We start from the raw sequence: 22,019 nt of genomic DNA, 5'->3' as shown, positions 1-22,019 counted from the left end.
TCGCGGCAGAAAAAAATTTTCAAATCCTTTAGGTACTATAGCCAAAATTATGGGTACTTATCACATGCTTCAAGTGCTTTCTCTCTCCTTTTGTCTCCAGGAGTGCAGTGCACAGGGAGATGGGAAGGGGAGCAAGGCCCCGCTGAAAAGTTATGTCATATCATGGTCTAGAAAATTTTCTCTTTCTTTCATTGAATGTGTTGGCCAATACTTCTGTTTCAGGCACACATGGCATTGGCATGTAGTGGCACACTGTTACGGTCAGATTACATTTTGGGAAATTTCTAGCGCGTACACAACAAACAAGGACGTGAGGAAAGAAGAGAAACAAGCGTGAAATCAGATTAGCTACACTATGCTGCAGAAGAAGCGACGAGCAATTGTTATGCCGGAGCAACCTCGTATGCTTCAGTCTGCCTGAGCTACACGAGTACCTAGTGAGGTTTGGCTCTGTCCTGCAACACCTTGACCAACGGGCAGTAGCGAAATTCAGACTGTGCATACTGAATCGTTTTCAATTATCTAAAAACAATCCGACACCTACCAAGGCATCCAGCTTTCAAAGTGCACTAAGGAAAGGTAGAGTGGGCTGGCAAGTGTACCATTGGTTTTGAAGACGACAATATGCAATGATGAATACTGTGGTAGCAAGCTCGGCATGGAGAAGCAACCGATTCAGGAACATAGTGTTTTGAAAGAGCACGCATGTCTAGTATGCTGGCCGCCATTTCACACGAGGGAAGAAGAAAATGAAACTGTAAGCAAACAATCATCAATCGAGGCTGGAAAAGCGAATACAGTAAAAGCTCATTAATTCGGCCCCCATTAATTCAGAAAATTGGATCATTCGGACATGTTTGCTGGTCATGGCAAGCATATCCATCCTCATCAAACTCTCGTTAATTCGGTCATATCTGGCCACAACCCAGTTCGTTCAAACGATCCTGGGAGTGTACCAAGCACGAAGCGCCGCAAATGTGCAACACAAAGGTGCAAAAATGGCATTCACAGAGGATCAGAACGGCCACGAGCCTATAGAAAAGCATTGTTGACATCCACAATCATGCTGCTGGCAACCAAGTGGCTGCGGCGAACTTGTTTCGTTTTTGTTTTTACTCGGCACACGTGAAATGAGTGGGCGTTATCTATGATCACGTCGATAGCGACTGGAGACAAAGCTGCGACAAGCAGTAGTTTCATTTTAGCCGCGTGCCTTCAGAACTGCGTAGTTACCATCCATAAATGTGCATTAGAAAGCCAGGCTCTTTCACAGCAGATGCGGTGCTCGGCCATTTTGTTTTGACTCTGGGCACATAAGGCGCAGGTGTCTTCAGAACTGTGTGGATGCTATGATTGCGTTGTTAGCGACCGTGCTCAGTAGCTTAGTTTCGTATTGGGGCAATGCATGTGCAATGTCACAATTTGCGGCTTTTCAACTGCTCTTAGGCAAAATAAATACTAGATTTATGCATTCATCAAGAAAATGAAAGTGCATTGGTGTAATAGACTTTTATTCAATTATATGGACAGTCTCGACGGGATTTTGCCACCGCCGTCATGTCCCTCCTGTATGAAGTCCAGATTGATAATATCCCCCTGCGCATCGTATGTTCTACCGCGGGTAAAAGCGCGCAAGTGGAGGCGACGAACGCAGCCGAAGCAGAGATCAAATGAGCCGGCCCATTTCCGTCGCTCGGAGGGTGCATGTGATAACATTAACGACCATGAAAAGACGCATGCACCCTCCGAACGACGGAGGGTGCATTCGCTCAAACAAGGGGGGGGGGTTCTTCCGCGAGGAGCAACTTTGAACTTCGAATGTAAGGGCGCGGTCACGATCGCTGGCGCGCGTGCTATCTCGACAGCCATCACAGTGGGCGGCTTGTATACCCTTCTACGTGCTGCGCTCTCAATGTGAAGTGACTATGCGGAGAGCATCTCTCCCTGGAACGGCCGTATTATCGTACACCAGCGTTTTGTAGTTACGTGAGATCGGATACAAAACAGTTAGCTGCCAGCCTCACTTCGTATAACACTACAATTTGTTGCTATCGCATTCATTGCTTCGTCCTTGCGGTGATACTGTGACTTCTTTGTTTATAGTTTTCTTCTTAATACTTTCGATTATTTGGCATTAGGTTAATTCGAACATTTTTTCTGGTCCCGTGAAATCCAAATTAACGAGCTTTTACTGTATGGAATATCTTCTCAGTCTCTTTGAAATCGCAGACATGCTTAGTTTTGATTCATTTACCATATTTATTGGCAATAATATGGCAATAATACTGTTACTGAGAATATTTTCCCGATTAATATTTCGCCCATTGCCTATTGTGTCTGCTTGCTCTTGCTCTGCATAGCTGGTAATGACATCACAAGGGAGAGAGAAAGCAATTTTAGGAAGTCTGTGACGCAACATTTGGAATTCCCTACTGCATGCATGTTCACAGAAGCACTGTCTACAGCTTAGAAACGTTTTATTGATGTGTTCAAAAAGTGTTTTAGGGCTCCTTTAAAACTTGGGCAAAGTGTGATGTAACAAAACTATGCTAGCATTTAGGATACAGGCAGGCCCATAGCTGAGTTGGGGGGGGGGGGGGCAGGGGCCTGGATCCCCCTATCAAATTTTGATAAGACAGGTTGTTTTACCAAAAGTAAAAATGAAAATAGGTGTTTTCCTCCAATAGGCAAGGCCTTCAGCAAGTGCCCTCCCCCCCCCCCCTTCCTTTGAAAAAATTCCTGGCAATGGGCCTGGATACAGGTCTAGCAACCACAATACTGGACTGCAGCACCGTTTCTTAACAATCAGTGGTGCATGACATCTGAGCAAATATAAATGTAATAAAGAAGGCTGTGTGAGGTGCCTTGCAGTCATCGTCAGCCTCAAGTGCCCAAGGAATGCACTGTTCACCACTGCACAAGCACTGGCTGTTGCGATCACTGGCACAAGTCTACCAAAACTGTGCCAAGTTCCTGGAATGGTCAATGATGAGCTTGAGGAGCTTCCAGAGAAGTAGCTGCGCGACTGCCATGGCACTGAGGCTGTCGTCGCCATATAGCTTTTCACAGTCGCTGTCATCGTCAAACTTGTTCGGATCATGGGCATGATCCGAACGACAGTTGTCTCAGAATCTCAGTTTGTCTTGCGTGCTGGAAATGATGGTGCAGTAGTAGTCCGAATCCCGCAGGTGGTGGGGCATCGCTGCAAAGAACGAGTTGCAGGCCTTTCAATGACCATCTCACTAGGACATTACTGTTTACCTCTTTTACTCTTGCGGAGGACAAATCACTCAAGCAAAGAAGTGAAAGCGTGCACAGCAGGCAATATACTTGCATCATCACAATATATGCCCTGCAGCAATGCTTATAGATACTTTTTCAGTTTTGCAACTCCCCCTCTTGAGCAGGGCGCAACCTGCTCCTAGGGAGCGTGAAGGCGCTGCAATCTGCCTTTGTGCCAAGTGGACAGTTCAGTGGCGCTGCAGTGCCACTGCAGTTGTGCTCGTCCCGTGCTGATGTTCACTAGTGACGTTATTTTTGTGCTTATACACCTCACTGCTGCCTGTGCACGTAGCAAGCTTCCACGATCTTCTGGCTCACGGAGACGCCTTTAATCTACGACATACAAGTCGCCGAGTGTTCACATCGCAGGCCCGCTTAAGCACCCACCACATGTAGACTGTTCCACCTCCCGAGGTAAATTATACTGCTCCTGTCACCCTGTGTGTCATGCCTTATACCTTCAGGACATCATGCCGACGTATTCTATGCCCAGCTGCGCCAGTGAGTACAGAAAAAATCTCGAGAAACACCACTTCTCCCCACTGTCCACCCGCTGTTACTGTAACCATGGGAAAGAACCGCTCCTTGCATGGACAAAACTTTGGGGGAAGTCATGCAAGGTGTGCGATGTTCACGTCTGGGGAATTGACAACCTGAAAGCATTTAAACATGCCATCCTTGCAGAAGGCATCGAAATCGACCATTGTGAATGGGCATTGAGAAGTAATGCAGTTTCTTGTTTATTTCCAAACCTCCCTGTGCATTGGCGTAAATCATGGGGCGGTCAGGGGGATCCTGACCCCCCTTGTGTTCAGGCTGGGGGGGACACCCTTTGCAAGTGTCCTCCCTTGAGATTTAGCTTTAGAACATCATATATTTGAATTACTTGACAGTTAGGTATAACGCATTCAACTTTTTATAAAGGCTGATTATTTCTTAGTGTGTACCTGTGTTCAATACCCCTCGGCTGTGTCAGACTATAAAAGTCACAAAAGCCACTCGACCAATTCAAAGAAGACTGAATAGAACAATGGAACTGCTCGAGCTAGGACCCCTTGCTCATTTTCTAAATTTTATTTCAAAGCATGATTTAATGCTTATGTAAATAAATATACAACCCTTATGTATATAAAAAAAATGGCCACCTTAGTCTGATGTGTGTACCCCCTTCTGAATTTTCTGGATTTACACCACTGCCCCTGTGTATTCGTCATGCAGCTGCAGATGATGATGGTTTTAAGGAAAACGGTCCTTGTGTGCTGTCACAACCCGTTAATGGGAGGCAATCGCCGGGCAGATTCTGAGGGCTGACGTATCGGCCCCCCGAAACGCACCACGAAAACACGGACAATTTAAGGGGGGAAGAGGGTTTTTAAAAATCATCAAGATTCCCTTTACCAAATTTAATGAAACTGCACAGTTTTGTTTAGTTTTCTTTGCTGATTCCAAATATGCAATTATTCTTCAAATATGTCCATTAGTTCCAAAGTTAATTAAAATTAATTAGCATTGTTTGCAGGAACAATGGAGCAAGAACTACTCATCGAAATCTTGCTTTAGGCACATAGCCGGATACTAGGAAACATAAGCTTCAAAAGGGTTGGAATACTTTTTGATGTGCAAACTATTAAGAATTATACAGCATATCAAAGCTTTCTGTTCAACTAGGGTGGCGATGCGGGCTTGTTGGTTCATCATACTTGAGAAAGAGGTAGCGCCCTTAATTCTTAATAGTTTGCACATCAAAAAAGTATTCCTACCCTTTTGAAGCTTATGTTTCCTAGTATCCGGCTATGTGCCTAAAGCAAGATTTCGATGAGTAGTTCTTGCTCCATTGTTCCTGCAAACAATGCTAATTAATTTTAATTAACTTTGGAACTAATGGACATATTTGAAGAATAATTGCATATTTGGAATCAGCAAAGAAAACTAAACAAGACTGTGCAGTTTCATTAAAATTGGTAAAGGGAATCTTGATGATTTTTAAAAACCCTCTTCCCCCCTTAAGAGCAGGTCCTTGTAGCACGCCAGTGAACACCGGTTGTAGTCCAAAGACCGAGTCAGAGCCAAGAGTTGAAACTCATAAAAAAGGTATATTCTCATTTAAGGCAGTACAAACATCTCACATACATGCACACTTGGCTGGTTAAATCAGAATACAACTCAAGATAGGTTTAACAACAATGGGGAAACAATTAATTGTGCTCAAATACAAGGCACTCTAGAATATTCAAGAACACTTAAAGTACTTTCATATTCACCAACTCAGTCCATCCCCGGCATCTTTTCCAGCTGTTTCTTGAAGATTCTTCTTCCAGAAACACGCACGCACATGGACTCGTGCAGACTGTAGCGCTGACCAGGCATTCCCCTTCGGTAGTCAGCAATTACATGTCTCTTCTGGGTATCAACGTCTGCGAGACTTCTGTCACTTCAAAACATTTCTTCAGTGAGCACACGGTATCATCTTTCAGCACTTCTTCATAGACCGACTGACTGACGGCACTGCATCATAATACAACACTTCTCTGGCCGACCGAACCACCCCTGCCTTCCCCTTGTCTCAGTGCACTTATATTAAGTTGCGCTCGAATTTGAGATGCTTCGACATGACTCATCTGTGCATAGAACAGTGAAGGCCTGGGAAGGAGCGAGTTCCTTCTTGCACGTTCGTCTCGCAGCGGCGGTCATGTCGGCAGCCTCGCTCGACATGGCATTGTGTCTTGATTTCCGGATTATTCCAGCCTTTGCATGAGCTTTTGATTCAAAGCATGCTGGCTGTCCTCGAGTCACCGTCTCCGGAGGGGGCTGACGGGGTGCACTTTGGAGAGGTGGCTGTTGTTGGTGTCTTGTGTTACGGTGTGGCGCCGTGGTTTGGTGCGGCTTTCGAAGGCGGTTAAAGTGCTCATTTGCGGCATGTGCCAACAAACAGTGCAGTCGCCTTGCGATCTGCCAGAAGAATTCCTGCAAGAGGAACCCGCCACTTTGAAGGACTTCAGTTTCTCTGAATTAATGAACGAAAGTGCTGCACACCAGCTTTCCCAAAAAAGTGGATCGCCAGTGCAGGAAGAGCCAAGAAAACCTCCAATAATCATCTTGTATTATGTAGAAACGAAAGAAGACGTCTATACTTCATTTTCAAGAGTGCTGTTGTCCGCCTTGTGTGCCCCTGCAAAAAACTTTTCGTATGTGTGAGGAGTGTGGAGCATGTGATCATCCAGGAAGCCAAAGACGATTTCTTCAGTGATCTCCTTTGGAGGTTGCAAACACTGCAGTCAATGTGCCGCAGAATTGTTTCACTTTTACACTGTAACTTGAATGCACTTTTAGCAAGACGGAATTCTCAATACAATCATACCATGGCACTGCTCTGAAAGCGCAGAGAGAAAGAATAATCAGCATTTGTTCCGTGTACGAATACAGCTGATGAGCGAAGCTCCTTAGAAATGGGACGCAAACGACTATGTACGTTGTGAAACTGTTTTTTTGCGCAACGCGCGCCAAACGGTGCACGCACTTATTGTCTTTTTGGGCCGGCGCCGGGTGCGCAGAGCGTCTGCTACAGTAGAACCTCGTTAAGGTGGCGGTTCCACTACCACCATCTTGCCAATAGTTCGAAAAACGACAACAGACGACGCCACTCATCCACGTTTGCAGAAAGCGAGAAAATTGCGCGCGCAAGTATGGTCAGCGTCGCCTCGCGCGTGTTTTATATGTTATATGTCGCGCTAGGTGACGGAAATCGGCCGACAAAAAGCAAGGAGCACAAACGCGGACGGCGTCTTTCACCTACAATCGGGGCCAACTGTTGGCGTCGTTTCAACGACATGACGATAAGTGCCCCAGTTTGTAAGGACAAACGCTCGCTTCCTATTGCAGCCCTTGAGAAAGGACAGCGCAGCGTCTAAATACAATCGCTTGAGAACAAAAGAAAAAAAATCACACACACACGCACACTGGTGCGTACAACCGCGTGCACTCACAAACGCTCTCACCCACACGCACGCGCTATGCTCTCACTAACGCACTCACTCACATAATATAATGTGCCTCAGTGAAATAGTATTGAACAAAACATCAATCAAACGCTTCGCAGCGTTTCAGTGGAATTGCACGGCCGCTACTAAAACAATCATTTTGGTTCGTTTTAGTGACCGTGCCAGTGACTTTTATAGCATCGCGCGAGCGCATGTCTTTTGTGTGTGTTTAGGGGGGGGGCGTGCTTATGCTTATTACAATTGGAGGAGGAAAAAATGGACAGACAGATTTCAGCAAATTATAATTCGAGAGTTATCTACGAAATTTCATCCTCTCAAACTGCAATAAACGGTTACCAAAATAAAGTACATCTTGATGATCAGTTGAACACATGACTACCACTAATTACCGGAGTTAGAACCTCCTAGAACACATGCTTCTGCCAGCGAGACGTCTGACAATGAATGCGTTTGCGTGAGGAAGAAGACAATGATTTTTCCATGCGATGCATGATTTTTTTTCTCTTGGGAACAGTAGGGTCATTCCATGCCAAATCACCCAGCGTTTTTCCGACCATCACAAATATGGCTGAAAAAATTTCCACGTTTTTCTTGAAGTTCAAAACTCGTTCTGCAAGTTTATTTCTGTTGCCAAAAATTTTCCCGCCTGTTCGTGAGAGTCTGTAGTTTTGCGCCGACTGAGCTAAAGGGCATCAAACAATATTTTTTTTAAAGGGCGTTTTAAATACCAATAAAATGGTATTTCCGGCAAGCTAATGAAGTGATGTAACTGTAAAAATAGTGACTTATTTAGGTATATCGATTCTTCGAGGGCTTTTCGCAAGAGCAAAATTGAATAAAGTTGCAAAGTTAGATTTTTTTTCCAGGAACAAGGCAAACTGAAAGGGTGGAAATTAATTATATACTGGAAGCCTGTCCGACATACTATAAAAGAAAAATAATTTAGTCGCTGAAGGTGTAGCAAATCGTCTGAAAAAAAAATTGCGAATTTCACTTTTTTTGAGAAAAGCTCTGTATTCATCGTCAAAAAATTTGCCTTGGTGGTCGGACTAAAAATATGCGCGATACTTCATTTGAAAGCTCTGTGTATTAGCTGAGCATAGACAAAGTTACAAAAGAGTATTATTTTTTTAGCTTGAGAAATATTTTTTTGAAATTTTGTATCTCCACCAGCTTTTCGCCGGCGTAACTCAAGCGGCATGAAGCACTCGCAAAGGCAATCTTCACTCCATGCCCACTGACCTGGGATGCAGACGTCAAACATGGTGCTGTCTATAAAGTAATGGAAAAGGAAATGGAGTTGCATTATAGACAGCACCATGCTTGATGTTTGCATCCCAGGTCAGTGGGCATGGAGTGAAGATTGCCTTTGCGAGTGCTTCATGCCGCTTGAGTTACGCCGGCGAAAAGCTGGTGGAGATACAAAATTTCAAAAAAATATTTCTCAAGTTAAAAAAATAATACTCTTTTGTAACTTTGTCTATGTTCAGTTAATACATAGAGCTTTCAAATGAAGTATCGTGCATATTTTTAGCCCGACTACCAAGGCAAGTTTTTTGACGATGAATACAGAGCTTTTCTAAAAAAAGTGAACTTCGCAAATTTTTTTTCAGATGATTTGCTACACCTTCAGCGACTAAATTATTTTTCTTTTGTAGTATGTTGAACAGGCTTCCAGTATATAATTAATTTCTACCCTTTGAGTTTGCCTTGTTTCTGGAAATAAATATCAAACTTTGCAACTTTATTCAATTTTGCTCGTGCGAAAAGCCCTCGAAGAATCGATATACATAAATAAGTCATTATTTTTACAGTTACATCACTTCATTAGGTTGCCGGAAATACCATTTTATTGAGCGCATCCTATAAACGCCCTTTGAAAAAAATTGTTGTTTGATGCCCTTTATCTCAGTCGGCGCAAAACTACAGACTCTCACAAACAGGCGGGAAAATTTTTGGCAACAGAAATAAACGAGCAGAAAGAGTTTTGAACTTCAAGAAAAGCGTGGAAATTTTTTCAGCCATATTTGTGATGGTCGGAAAAACGCTGGGTGATTTGGCATGGAATGACCCAGTAATAAACCATGATGGTTTGTGCGTTGGAGGGCAAGACACCCCGTTATTTTCGTCTCTCTTTGTTCTCATTTGTAACCTTTCGCGACGCTGTGCAGGCGCGTTCGTGGTCGTCTCGCACGAGCGTTTACAACGATGAAAGCCAGGCGCAAGACGCGCGTAGTCACACATCCTGTGACTGAACTTCTTCGCGTTGCATATATTGTATGAAACTGAGTATAGGTACATCGGCCAGCGTAGGCGTGCTCACGAGGGGGCTGGGCGCCTCCCCCCCTCCCTTGGGAGGGAGAGAATACAACATTTATTGGTAGAAATAAGTCGCTATTGGGGGTGGGCCTCCTAGTCCGGAAGACCATTGGCTCTTGCCGCCGCCCGGGCACGACGGTCGACCAGGGCTTGCTGCTGCACTGGGTCAGAGCTGGACAGGGTCGCCTTGGGGGCTTACATGACCGGTCATGTAGGCTTTTACAGAATCCAGTTTTTATTTATGCTTGTTCTATAAAAGCATGAATACACTTATTTGTTGTGGAAAGCTGTGGTTTTCCTTTATTTTGACTTACAGGCACCATCGACAAGTTTTCCATTTAGGTTGCCGCAAAAGTTTTTCAACAAAATGTTCGTCAGTAGCATATGTATCGGCACTATTTTGTTCATGTGGCCACTCTCACGTGCGTCTAAGTCAGGTTATTCTTCGTTGACCAGACATTGCACTGCCCGCCTTGTACTTTGCTACGAACTAGTTGTTATCCGATCATTAGTAGTAGTTCTGGCTACGCAGCAAGCCGCTTTACGACAAAGTAGCAGTGCGCAACAGCGTTATCCCCACTAGGTAGAGTAGTCCTCCTCAGTCGAACTGTTTCCTGACACCGTAGCGCTCATTAGTGGCAAAGACAGTGATCGTCTTATCCGAAGTGAGTGCGTCTTTTCACAAAGCACAATATAACTTTTCCAGGGTCCCTGTTATGATCGGCCTGCCTGGCTTGGCGCCGCTTTGACGCATGAGACGTTGCGGCTAGGACTACCCTGATTTCTTCCGGGTCAACGGTTCCAGAGATGCACCAAGAGCGGCGACAACACGAAGGTCGTTCGTCTAATATTCTCAGGTTGTCTGCGCCCCCCGTGAAACCCTTTGGGCACGCCTGACCGACTGACGGATTAGGAAGAGTTGTTGGCCGTCGAGGCGGCTTGCTTTGTCGTCAAGGTGCCCCGGACAAAGGACCCAGCGTCTGGGAACCGTCTACGGATGCATTTCCCACGTTCTCCGTGGCGCCTTGTTGCCGCTGTTTCCAGAATTCGTGGTCTGCCTCGCGCATACCCATCATTGCAACAGACTACGAAATTAACTTCCACGTAAGACTCAACGTCTTCGTGCTGTGCCGTGTGTGCGCGGTGGGCAGTGTTTTTCCCTCGCCATGGGACGAACTGGACGTGCCTCTTTCTCCTTTCGTGGGTTGGGAAGGAGGCGGCGTTTCACCTTCCCCTTTTGGGGGTGGAGGTGAAGATGGAAATTTTCATTGGACTGTCCTGGCCTCCATTGTTTTTTTCCTACAGGGAACCCTGGGAAGGCCAGGACATAAAATGCGAGCGCCGATGCGCTCCCGACGAGCTCTCACAAGTTCTCTCAAGCTCTCACGAGCTCCGAGAGCTTCCATGATGCTAACCCCATCATGTAGCAACACGCTACCTGTAAATAAACGTTACTGTTAACAGCTCCGGGCTCCTCTCCTCGACATCTCCCCGGGTCTCTGGCTGGCTCCGGTCCTCTGGGCAGACCCCTGATCACATCATCCCGTACATTGAATATTCTGCCACGTTGACTAGAACGTTCTGCATCTTCAACAAAGTCTCGCTTCTGTCGCATCGTTGCAACTAGGATGTAATTACCTGATTGGGTACAACTTACCACTACTGGTCAGTGGAAGTTGTCGGCACAGTGCTCGACAGGCATACTTTGAAAATTCCGGCAATGACAAGCTTTCATACGTTCACCATCGTGTCCCCTTTGAAGCGGCGCTACATACGTATCATTCACACGGCATGTCAGCGTCCTTCCTTTCACAATTTCGAACCTCACAGGCACGAAAACACTCAAAGGAACGCGCAAAACACGAGCAGCTGAACCACAAAGAGATGCACATTACTAAAGACGTGCCGGGGAACACTGGTTCTAAGAACGCGTGACGAACGCGCAATCTTCCTGCATACCGAAACCATTTGCCGCTTGATGAGACCACCCCACCTGCTGACGTGGGGCGAGTGGAAAGGGTTTATCACTAAGCCCTCCTCCTTTTACGGTTGGTGTTTGTTACGCGCGGTGACTAGACTTAGCTAGTGAAGCAAACTATGAGGCCTGGAGATATAATTCATGCCTGCTCTACCCGTTTTATTATGTTTAATTGCGCCACTTTTGGCGAACGCTTGAACTCGCATAAAGCAACTTGATATTTCATTTCATAGATGGAGCTACCACCAAAAAACGCCTGTGAGACTTATGATTCATTGAAAATATTTTGTTTGAAGCACTGAGTGATCAAGTTAGTGAGCACAAGTAGATAAAAGACACAATATGCATCTACCAATGTGCAATACTCGTTGGCAATTAGCGTCTAAAGAAAAAAAAAAGCGAGTTTCTACGGGACTGGTCAGCAGGAAAATTACGTAAATTCACTGCTGTCTTGCAGGTTCCCTAATAAAGATAAAGGAATTTTCTCTTCATAGAATCATAGAAAGGGCCTTGCTTATTCATTATGCAGAAGTTCACAGTAGCAGCTTGTATAGTTTTGTCGCTTCATCGGTAATGCGTGACCAAGTACAGCCATAAACTGCCGCATTGACACAATAATAATTCATCAAGTTTTCGTCAGAACACAAAGCAGCATCGCATGGAAAATAAGTGTAATGTAGTCTACGTAGCCACTAAATATTATTGTTCTGCTTTGAAAAGTAAAAAAGATATTCTCACAAAAACTTTTAATATTTTGCCCATTTTCATTGGAGCGTAAATTAATTAATAATTATTTTATGGCTAATATCTCTTCATAGAAACCTTAAATAGCACTTCTTCTAAAGGCACGGTAAATTTGGTCTTGTTATGTTGAACAGTTTCGCCGTACTGGCAGTACAACGGAGGCTTGTACAACGAAAATGCCTTTTGTTGCTCATACTATTTTCATTGCTATTAGGTAACGCTTCCGAACAGGCATTAACACCAGGTGTCATTAAAAAGCGGAGATCATAAGCTTTCTGAATTATTACAATTAATATTTATTTGTCAAGCGCAGCGAGCACAGTGCGTCCGCAAACAGTGCATAAAATGCGGAAGGGGGTTCGCCGGAGTGGGACCGCCACCTTAATGCGTACCTGCCGGGAACGCCGCATAACTACGCACTAAACGGTAGTACGCATTAACCACCAAGTAAAAATTTGCATCTCCTCGCATACGCCATCGCCGCCAGCAAAGAAATAAATACAGTGCCACAGCAAATATTGCCTAAAGTACCCACTGCAAAGCTTTTTCTTTCTTTTTCCCAAACTGGAGAAAAGATTCTGGTACTCTCGCATGGACCGTCCGGTAGTGCCGATAGCGCGCGGTGGCGACGCCAAGGAGCATTTCGTAACTATTACAGGGTCCGGTATACGCAGTGACCAACCAACATAGCGACAGAACGGACAGTGTCGGCTTTCCGCGGTATACGTGTGTGCGTCTGTACCGCGATCTGCTACTAAATGAAAACTGACACAGTTCCAGTGAAGCGCGGTACGGCTGCGTGGAGCCGATCGTCTCCTGGCTAGTTGCGTGCAGCGCGTCGCCTTCTCGGCTCACGGCGTCACTGCCGGGCCGCTTGCTGTACCACACGCGCGCATTTGTCGTGGGAGTGTTCTTCGTACCCACTTCGCTCCAGACCGTGCACAGATGCGGCGAGTAGCTCGTTCGGTTAACGCGATGATGACGAACTTCCTGCAAGCGATGCGCACTCCGCGACGCTCTAGCGGTCCTGGCAGCGAACGGAAGCGTGGTCGCCCAATAAAAGCGTGCAGTATGGTTACAACAGCGCTACGCTTGCTGCACCGTACGCGTGCGTTTAGCGTGATAGCGTCTATGCAAAGAGGTTTCTCGTCGCCCACGACCAGCAACGCTCAACTCCGCAACGGCGAGCTGCTTTCGTTTCTACAAAGCGGCGCGCGCTTGAACACGGCCCCGCACAACGAGGCGGCAGCGATCGGCGGCCCAGCGCGTCCAGGTTGTCGCCTATTAAATGTGTGCAGTAGGCTTAAAGTAGTGCTGCGCCGCACGCGTACCCGAGCAGATATCTGAAGATACTTATTGTGATAAGGTTGTCGGCGATAAGTCATGCTGGCGCGTTCGTCGGTGGCCGCCGCCTCACCTTCGTTCTTTCGCGATGCTTACCCGCAAAGGCATCGCGGCAATCGTGCGGAAGTCGGAATCGGTGATAGACCGATCTACGCACTTCTCGAAAAGACTGAAAACCTTTGGCGGCACATTGTGGCGTCGGGAAGTTTAGCAGCGCAGTAAAATTTTATGGGACAAAACGTTATCGCGGTACGCAGGGTACGCACTAACCGGTAGGCGTAGGGTGAAGCACTACGGCTTATGCGGTCAGCGAATGCATTAGGCTCTATGAGACTCGGTCGGGGATTCGTCGCAACTACGTTTTAACCGTCAGTACGCTTAAAGCGGGTACGTATTAACGAGGTTCGACTGTACTACCTTTGACAAAGCGCCTGTCGTGCGCTAGAATGATGGTTGTCATTTCACAATCCATGATAAAGATGGTGAAAGTGAAGACGACCATTATAACCAGTTGTGCACTGAGCTTATTTCTTTTAACCTTGAATTTCTAGTGCGCTAGAACCAAACCGCTCAAGGCCTAAACTTAGAAGGCTGTAGGATTGAGCATGTTGGTACAACATGATTATGAGTGCAAATCAGCGCAGCCGACAGGAGTTGACAGAAGAGAGGACACAAAGCGCTGACGTTTTGAAACGTTTTGAAACAGCGCTCTGTGTCCTCTCTTCTGTCCCCTCCTGTCAGCTGCGCTGATTTGCACTCATTATCAACGCCTAAACATTTCCTCTTAAATCACTGGCCACTGCAACCCAAAGCGATGCTCAAGAGAAGGGAGCTTCAACGGAGATGGCGGGGTGTGGGCCTAAGCAGCTTCGTTCCTAGACAATGCCAAAGGTGTGTGCCAATGAAACATCATATAATTGTGTACAGCTTAGCTATGTGAAAATCTGGGCGAGTTAGCAATGCAAAATGAGCAACAGCACAAACACTAAGACAGGGATGAGAGAGAGACCTTGTTCATTCTTCTCTCTGTCGTCCCTGTCTCAGTATTTGCACTAAGGTTCATCTTGTGGACAGCTACTGACTTGTGTGTGCTCACGAACACTGCCTGTGTTAATAGAGATTTTGCTTTTCGAGTGTTAAATGTCATATTTAACTGTGGACTGGTGTGTGCTTGTGATGAGCGTTTCTGCATCAATTTACTGACAAAATTTGCATTTTCCTGTCTGAATGCTCCAAAAAGATCCACTGGCACAAAAACCAAGAAGCCTCAACACTTAAAACGGAGAAAACACAGTTGTTGGTGTCACCTGAAAAGAGCAATAACATCGTTTGAGTAGGCTTTTTAACAAGGTTTGTGTCTGACAACAACGGCTCAGTTTCAACTTGCTTTATGGCACGGCAAGCTGAGGTGCTTATTGCTAATGAACAGAATGTTGACGATCCCCATGCAAAGACTTGTGAAAACAGCTTTCAGCTTACCCAGCAGCGCGACACTTAGGTAAGTTGCGGCTTTAATCGGGGCTTCATCGAGACGTAGCTCGTGCAACTAAACTCCGATTTATGTTTCTAGTATCTGAAAGAAAAAAAAAAAAATCTGCAGAGGAAAACGACTCCACATGCGCCATGTACACGCCAAGCCCCACATTTACACAGCTTTTACTGAGGCTCTGGAAAGACGTAGCTCATGTAGTTAGGCCCCATCTTACATTCTTCTCTTCTAAAAGAACAAGAAGTTGCCGAGCAAGACCCTTTCTTAATCTAAAGTCATCACGTAAATGCTGAACAGCGTTCATCATCAGAACTGCACCATGCTCTAGTAGACGACCATTGTGCGAATGGCGTGAACTTCAACTGCAGCACTGCTGTGGCGGGGACAGCAGTGGGCCACCTGCTCCCCGTAGGTGAGGCCAGGAATTTGGAAATTGAAAAAGTGTCTATAAACATTGTCCTGCAGTATAAAAACGTTTCCCAGCAGTCCTCCGCCACCCTCCACTACCATTCAACCTCACTGCCCGTGTAGAATATTGACATGCGCACTTGTTTTTCATTTCAATCTGGCTGGTTATCACTGACTAAAACTGTTGCATGTGTTACTACTTGGCACAGGCCATGTCTGACCGTACTGAAATATTCTCAAGACTTTTCAAACCTTCTAGTCAGATTGCATGCACGGTGAAGTCGAGTACTTTCCACACTGCAACTTGGGGAACAACTGGCAATAATGTTGGAATGGACGATGACGCATGTATCAAAGTTCGTGCATTTCCCCTAATATCAGATCCTCTATGACCAATGATTGTGCTCACTGCTATCATTGCACTGCGAGTGTTTTGTTTTGCTCGGTGCAGACTCATCCATTAAATGGCTCTGTCTTTACTGGTTCAACAGTTATGCTCTTCACCAACGCAACCACATGACATCTGGTAGGGGTGTTCTGTGTTCATGTACAGGATACCCCTGTCAAGCCATTAACCAAGCCCATGCCACATAGAAGACACCAACACCATTCTGGATCATCGAACTAACCGCAGGCTACAAGTGTTCCCCCACAGTGTGGACTCCTAGCTAGCTAATAAGACAAGCGAGACAACTAAGACAACAGCAGGACTTTGATGACAAGCTGTGCCATGTCTCCATGCCAGAACGTCGTTTGAAAATAGAGAATCCACCATGAAAACGTGGGACATCTTCCAAACCAGCTTCCTAGCCACTTCACGAGCACCGTCTGCAAAGAAGGAGCCGAAGCTGTGCTTGAAGCCCGCGTGCAGCACCCAAACAAATATGTCACAATCAAGACATGACCCAACTTGTCTGCCATGCCAACCTTACTATTTCTGAAGAAAAGAAAGTTCCCTTCTTCAGGTGAGGAGTGAAGCAAGAACTGTTTGCCGGACTTGAGCATAACCTGCCCAAAACTGTCACGGAATTTTTATCAGAGGTTGCCATGATTGCAAAGGAATCAGAAATGCATGTGAGATAATACTACCACTATATCCTCATGACGAACTCTGGGCAAATACTCGGATGCTGACTGCTTGTCCCCCATTGAGTTGCCACCGCAAAACAAACAGGACGAAGACACCTTCCTCAAAATTCTAAGAGCAGATGGAGTCATCAAACAGCAGTGCACAGATCCACAACTGCAAAGCCTTGTGAAGTACCTAGAAGGCAAGACCGATTTTCTCCCTAGAGTACTCAGGTGTGGATTTCGTTTGTTTTGCCAACAAAACGGCGTGCTCGTAAGGAACTTCTCGACAGTCCGTGCCAACTACCTTCTCATTGTGCCCTTGGTGCTGTGTCCAGAGGTTCTGTAGGCCCTGCATGACGATGTGACTGCTAGTCACCTCGGCTTCTTACGTAAGCTCGCGAGGGTTCAGGAGAAGTATTAATGACTGTGCCTAAATGCCGATGTCACCCATTACATTGAAACACGCTGGGACTGTCAACCAAGCAAGACACCGCAAGATACTGCCATGAAAGCCAGTGGGATTCATACACCCGATCAAACCAGTTTACCAACCATTCCATCAGATCACGACATTCTTCATACTGGGGCCCTTTCCAATGTGAGCATGTGGTAGTAAGTGGATTGCCATGATTACAGACTACCTTACTCGCTACGCCGTAACAAAAGCCATGCCCAAAGATAGTGCTGCCAAGGTAGCAAAATGCTTCATAGAGAACATCCTGCTGTGACATGGAGCTCCACAAGTCCTCATCACCGACAGAGGGACAGCTTCTACAGCGCAGCTAACTCAAGCCATTCCGTGGCACAGTGAAGCAAGTCACTGCAAGATAACTGCCTACGTAGTTTTTCAAAAGTGTGTGTGTGTGTGTGTGTATATATGGGTCATTTCATATCAAGTGTAATGGGTCATATATATATATATATATATATATATATATATATATATATATATATATATATATATATATATATATATATATATATATATATATATATATACACAAATGGGTCATTTCATATCAAGTGTAATGGGTAAATTTTCGACCATCTCTAATCATGTTGAAAAAAATCGTGCTAGTATATGTGAATGTCAGAAGTAGTTATTGAGGTGTTGTATTTTGGGGAAAAATTTTGTGTTGCCTAGAGGGCGCTTTGAACTTTGGGCACGGAAGTGAAACTATGTCGCACTGAATAATTTATATAGAATTACCGGTTTGAGCCATTACTACAAAACAATTTTTTTCTTAATATCATGGCACTGATCTTTCATGATTATGATAGGTTATTAATATTTGTTTTAACTTTCAATATTTCTGGCCTTGATGAAGAATCGCAAAATCCTGCATGTTCACCATTTTTTAGAAAGAGCACAGATTTTTCGACGAGTAATATATTTACACTGTAGGCTTTGTAGGTTCCTATAAGTGACAGAAATACTGGGGGATCAAAAGAAGCAGTAACGTTGCCACAATATTGTGGCAAAATTGGAAAAAATAGCATTTTGGTCCATATTGCGGCTTCATTTTCGCAATGCAGCGGTCGAAGTAAAAATATGGCTTATGCATCGTTATGTAGTAGGCTTTGTTGGTATAACATAGAGAAAGTTTGAAAAGAGTAGTTTTTGTTTTAAGCGAGAAAAAAAATTTTCCAACTGAACAGCCCCAAGGTCGTACGAAGTTTGCCTTTGCCTCGCCTTCACTGCATAGCACGTCAATGCAGGATTCCAGCGGGGGCCTATACCTGAAACATCATAAAAACAACTTAAGCAAACCATAGCTTAATTCTGCCGTTAATATTTACGTAAGATCATGTATCTCAATTATCAGAAGTCAAACATGACACCCTAGAACTGTCCTGCAGGCCATCGACTACATTACAATTCTGCCCCTTTGGATTCTGAAGCGGTTGAATATTACCTGCCCGTTGAATGTCCAAGGGGGAAGTACCGTTCCATAGTTTTAGCACTATTGCCATTTTTTTGACGATGTATGCAGCAGTGCTCCCAATTAAGTGACCAGCATTTGTATGACTTGCATTATTCACTGCGAGAAGGCCCCCACTGGAATCCTGCGCTGACGTGCTCTGAGAAAAGTCAGTAAGCCTCACTTGATTCCTGCATCCAGCCAAAAAATTTATTACCCTTGTCTATCTTGTTGAGGTTGTCCATGTGTGAAAGACGTTGTACTCTGAGTCATCCATTTTTCGCTGTTCGCTTTAACTTATGCCGTTTATCAACCAAATATTTTAGCCTAACTTACGAGGGTGGTCTGAAAAGTTCTCGGCCTCAATAAGAATCACGCGAGCGAGAACTTGTAGCACTCATGTGCACGTTCATACAAGTCTCTGCAAGTCTCAGATGAAACGCCATCTAGTGTCGATTAGCAGTTTGGCTTTGACAGTCGATCACAGTGGGTGTAGTGTGAAGCACCGGAAGGCATGGAGAAGCATGAGTACCGTGCGGTGATAAAGTTCTTTGTAAAAGAAGGTTTATCTCCGAATGAAATTCACCAATGGTTTGTTAAAGTTTACAAGCAAGATTCACCTTCATACTCCACAGTCAAGAAATGGGCTGCTGAGTTTAAGCGGGGGAGAGAGAGCATTGAAGATGACCCGCGCGAAGGGCGGCCAAAAAGTGCAACAACTCCTGAACTGATTGACCGTGTGCACGATATGGTTTTGGAAGACATGAGAGTGAAGTTGCGTGAAATTGCCGAGGCTGTTGGCATCTCAGTGGAACGTGTATGTCACATTTTGCATAAAGAACTACACATGAACAAGCTCTGTGCAAGATGGGTGCCGTGCATTCTTACTCCTGAGCAAAAACGCAACCGCATGACGATGTCACAGCGTGCTTTGGAGCTGTATAACAAAAATCCAGTCGACTTTTTGCGCAGATTTATAACAATGGATGAAATTTGGATTCACCATTACACACCGGAACCGAAACAACAATCAAAGCAGTGGACTGAAGCCGGGTCCTCCGCACCAAAGAAAGCCAAGTCAGTTCCCTCCGCAGGAAAGGTGATGGCCTCTGTTTTATGTGACGCTAAACGCATTCTGCTTGTGGATTATCTTGAAAAGGCTAAAACCATAACTGGGGAGTATTATTCTGACCGTTTGGCTCAATTGAATAAGAAAATTCGCGATGAAAGACCAAGTTTGCAGAAGAGAAAATCATCTTTCATCAGGACGATGCACCGGTGCACAAAGGACATCGTGCAATGGCTAAATTTCATGATTTGAAGTACGAATTTTTGGAGCACCCAACCCATTCTCCTGACTTGGCCCCGTCGGACTACCACCTGTTCCCAAAACACAAAATCCTTCTTGGTGGGCAACGTTTTTCATCAAATGAAGAAGCAACTGCTGCTGTGGATGAGTACTTTTCAGGACTTCCACAAAGTCATTTTAAGGACGGAATCCTAGCTCTGGAATATCGATGGACCAAGTGTGTAGAGTCTAGAGGAGACTATGTTGAAAAATAAAAATAATTTTGAAGGTCCAAGACGCTTTTTTCTACATCAGGCCGAGAACTTTTCAGACCACCCTCGTATGTAAAGCGTACTTTAAAATGATATTCACAAAATGAGTTTTCTGGTGCAGATTGGGACAGGGAGGGAAGAGGAACACATTTATTGATCTCTATTTGCGGAGGACACAGTTGTGTGTTCACTCCCCAGCTTTTCTGCTGAAGACTGTCACCGCAGTAAGTTCACTGAGGCTCGGCCCTGAAGCAGAAGGAGAGCGAACACTCTTTCAAATAAATCGTTAGTTACCCGAAAGGCACAACACAGTCGTATATAGTAGCTTTATGTATTCTGCACATGTAGTTAAAAGTTCAAAGGTTAAAGGGGCCCTAAACCATCTCTTGGGCATGGCGACGCTTTAGCTTCGCCTTCAAGAGTTGAACGCAGTAGCGTAATTGGACCCCATGTGCATCGCCTTCTCAACTGCTAGCCTGACTTCGGTTTTCCGTGCATGTCTCAACCGGGCCGCAAGGAAAGGAACGTCTGTGCACATAACAAAGGCCGTTTCAAACTGTGTGCTTTCTTTCTAATATGTTTCAAGTGGGCTTGTGCGAATAGTAAATTTTAGGTTCGAAGCGAATAGTGATTTGGTCGAATAATTTCGAATCGAATTCGAATAGTATATATCACATATTATAAACAAAAATGAGCATATTTGTCATGACCCAACTAAACTGCACAATACGTTTTTTTAATTGAAACAACGCATGTGCAAATGTCTTTTTTTTTGTTCAAATGGAAGTAAGTGGCAGCAACTTTGAATAGTAGCAGGACTTGACTTTCAGTAGAATCCAAGTGATAACCTGTAACATATGTTACATTTTTAAAATTTATTATACTTAGAGCATATGAGCCGGTATGACAAGGTTTTAAACTTAAAAAATGATGAAGCGATGTTTATCTTCATTTAACCTTGAAGCAGGGCTTCGTGGCAGTGCGGATTTCTCCTGGAAAAGTGTATTCACGGTATGGCACCCCTCCACTGCAGTGAAACCACCTTTACAGGGGGTCACATGCGGTTTATATATGTCTATTCGTTCATTTCAAATACTTCAAAACTTAGAATAATTTAAATTCATTTTGAAGCGAATTCGAATACTGTAATATTCGTTCGAATATTTGAACTGCCAGAATATTCGAACAAGCCTAGCTTCAAGTAATGGCGTGGCTTTGTGGTAGAACATCTGCTTGCCACGCAGAAAGCCTGGGTTCGATTCTCACTCGAATCAACGATTTTTATTATTTATTTTATTTGCATATTTCTCAGTTTTTTTCGCTCACGGACAATGCTGATTTTTTGCTTACAACCAACGACGCCGAAACCAGAATTTCTACAAAACGAGCTCTCTAAGGCTATCGTGTTAAAGGGACACTAAAGGCAAATAACAATTTATGTCAGAGTAAAAGCTCAATGTATGACAACGTCTACAACGGCAATATTATCAACAGCAGTGCCCTTCTTACCGAGAAATTAAGCTAAATGTATCACACGATGAGCGCCACGAATGGGACATTTTGGAAGTGACCCTGATGACGTGCGAGAGTCTGAATACAATTAATCGTTAGTAATCAAACTAACTGCAACAAAAAAAAGAACCATCCGCACATCAAGAGACGTAATAAAATGCTGCTTGTTCGTTTCTGTTTGATTCATGGAAATAAGAACCTCTTTGGCGTTGCCATGGGGAACGGCGCGCGTGGTTCGAAAGTTCCGTTTTCGCTGAACTGCACTTCGCCCGGCGCCCTGCTTTGCTCACGCGGTCGCGTCTCAGTGGTAGTTTCAGTATCGCGTACTGCCGCGTGTGTTTTGCACGCTCACGTATATACTCACATAATGATCGCACTTTTTTTTCAAAAAA

General features: G+C 44.8%; 1 protein-coding gene across 1 annotated transcript in view; it reads right to left on the bottom strand.

Annotated features, from left to right (window-relative positions):
- Positions 1–2,703: 2,703 nt before the first annotated feature.
- Positions 2,704–22,019, bottom strand: part of LOC119394495 (protein zwilch homolog) — a 66,398-nt gene continuing 47,082 nt past the window's right edge. The window contains exon 16 of the mRNA XM_037661802.2: positions 2,704–3,202. Coding sequence (XP_037517730.1) covers positions 3,126–3,202 — 77 coding nt within the window. The 3' untranslated portion in view covers positions 2,704–3,125. The remainder of the gene's footprint in view (positions 3,203–22,019) is intronic.

Source organism: Rhipicephalus sanguineus, chromosome 5 (genome assembly GCF_013339695.2).
Source record: "Rhipicephalus sanguineus isolate Rsan-2018 chromosome 5, BIME_Rsan_1.4, whole genome shotgun sequence".
NCBI lineage: Eukaryota > Metazoa > Arthropoda > Arachnida > Ixodida > Ixodidae > Rhipicephalus > Rhipicephalus sanguineus.
This window is presented reverse-complemented; position numbering and strand designations above follow the sequence as displayed.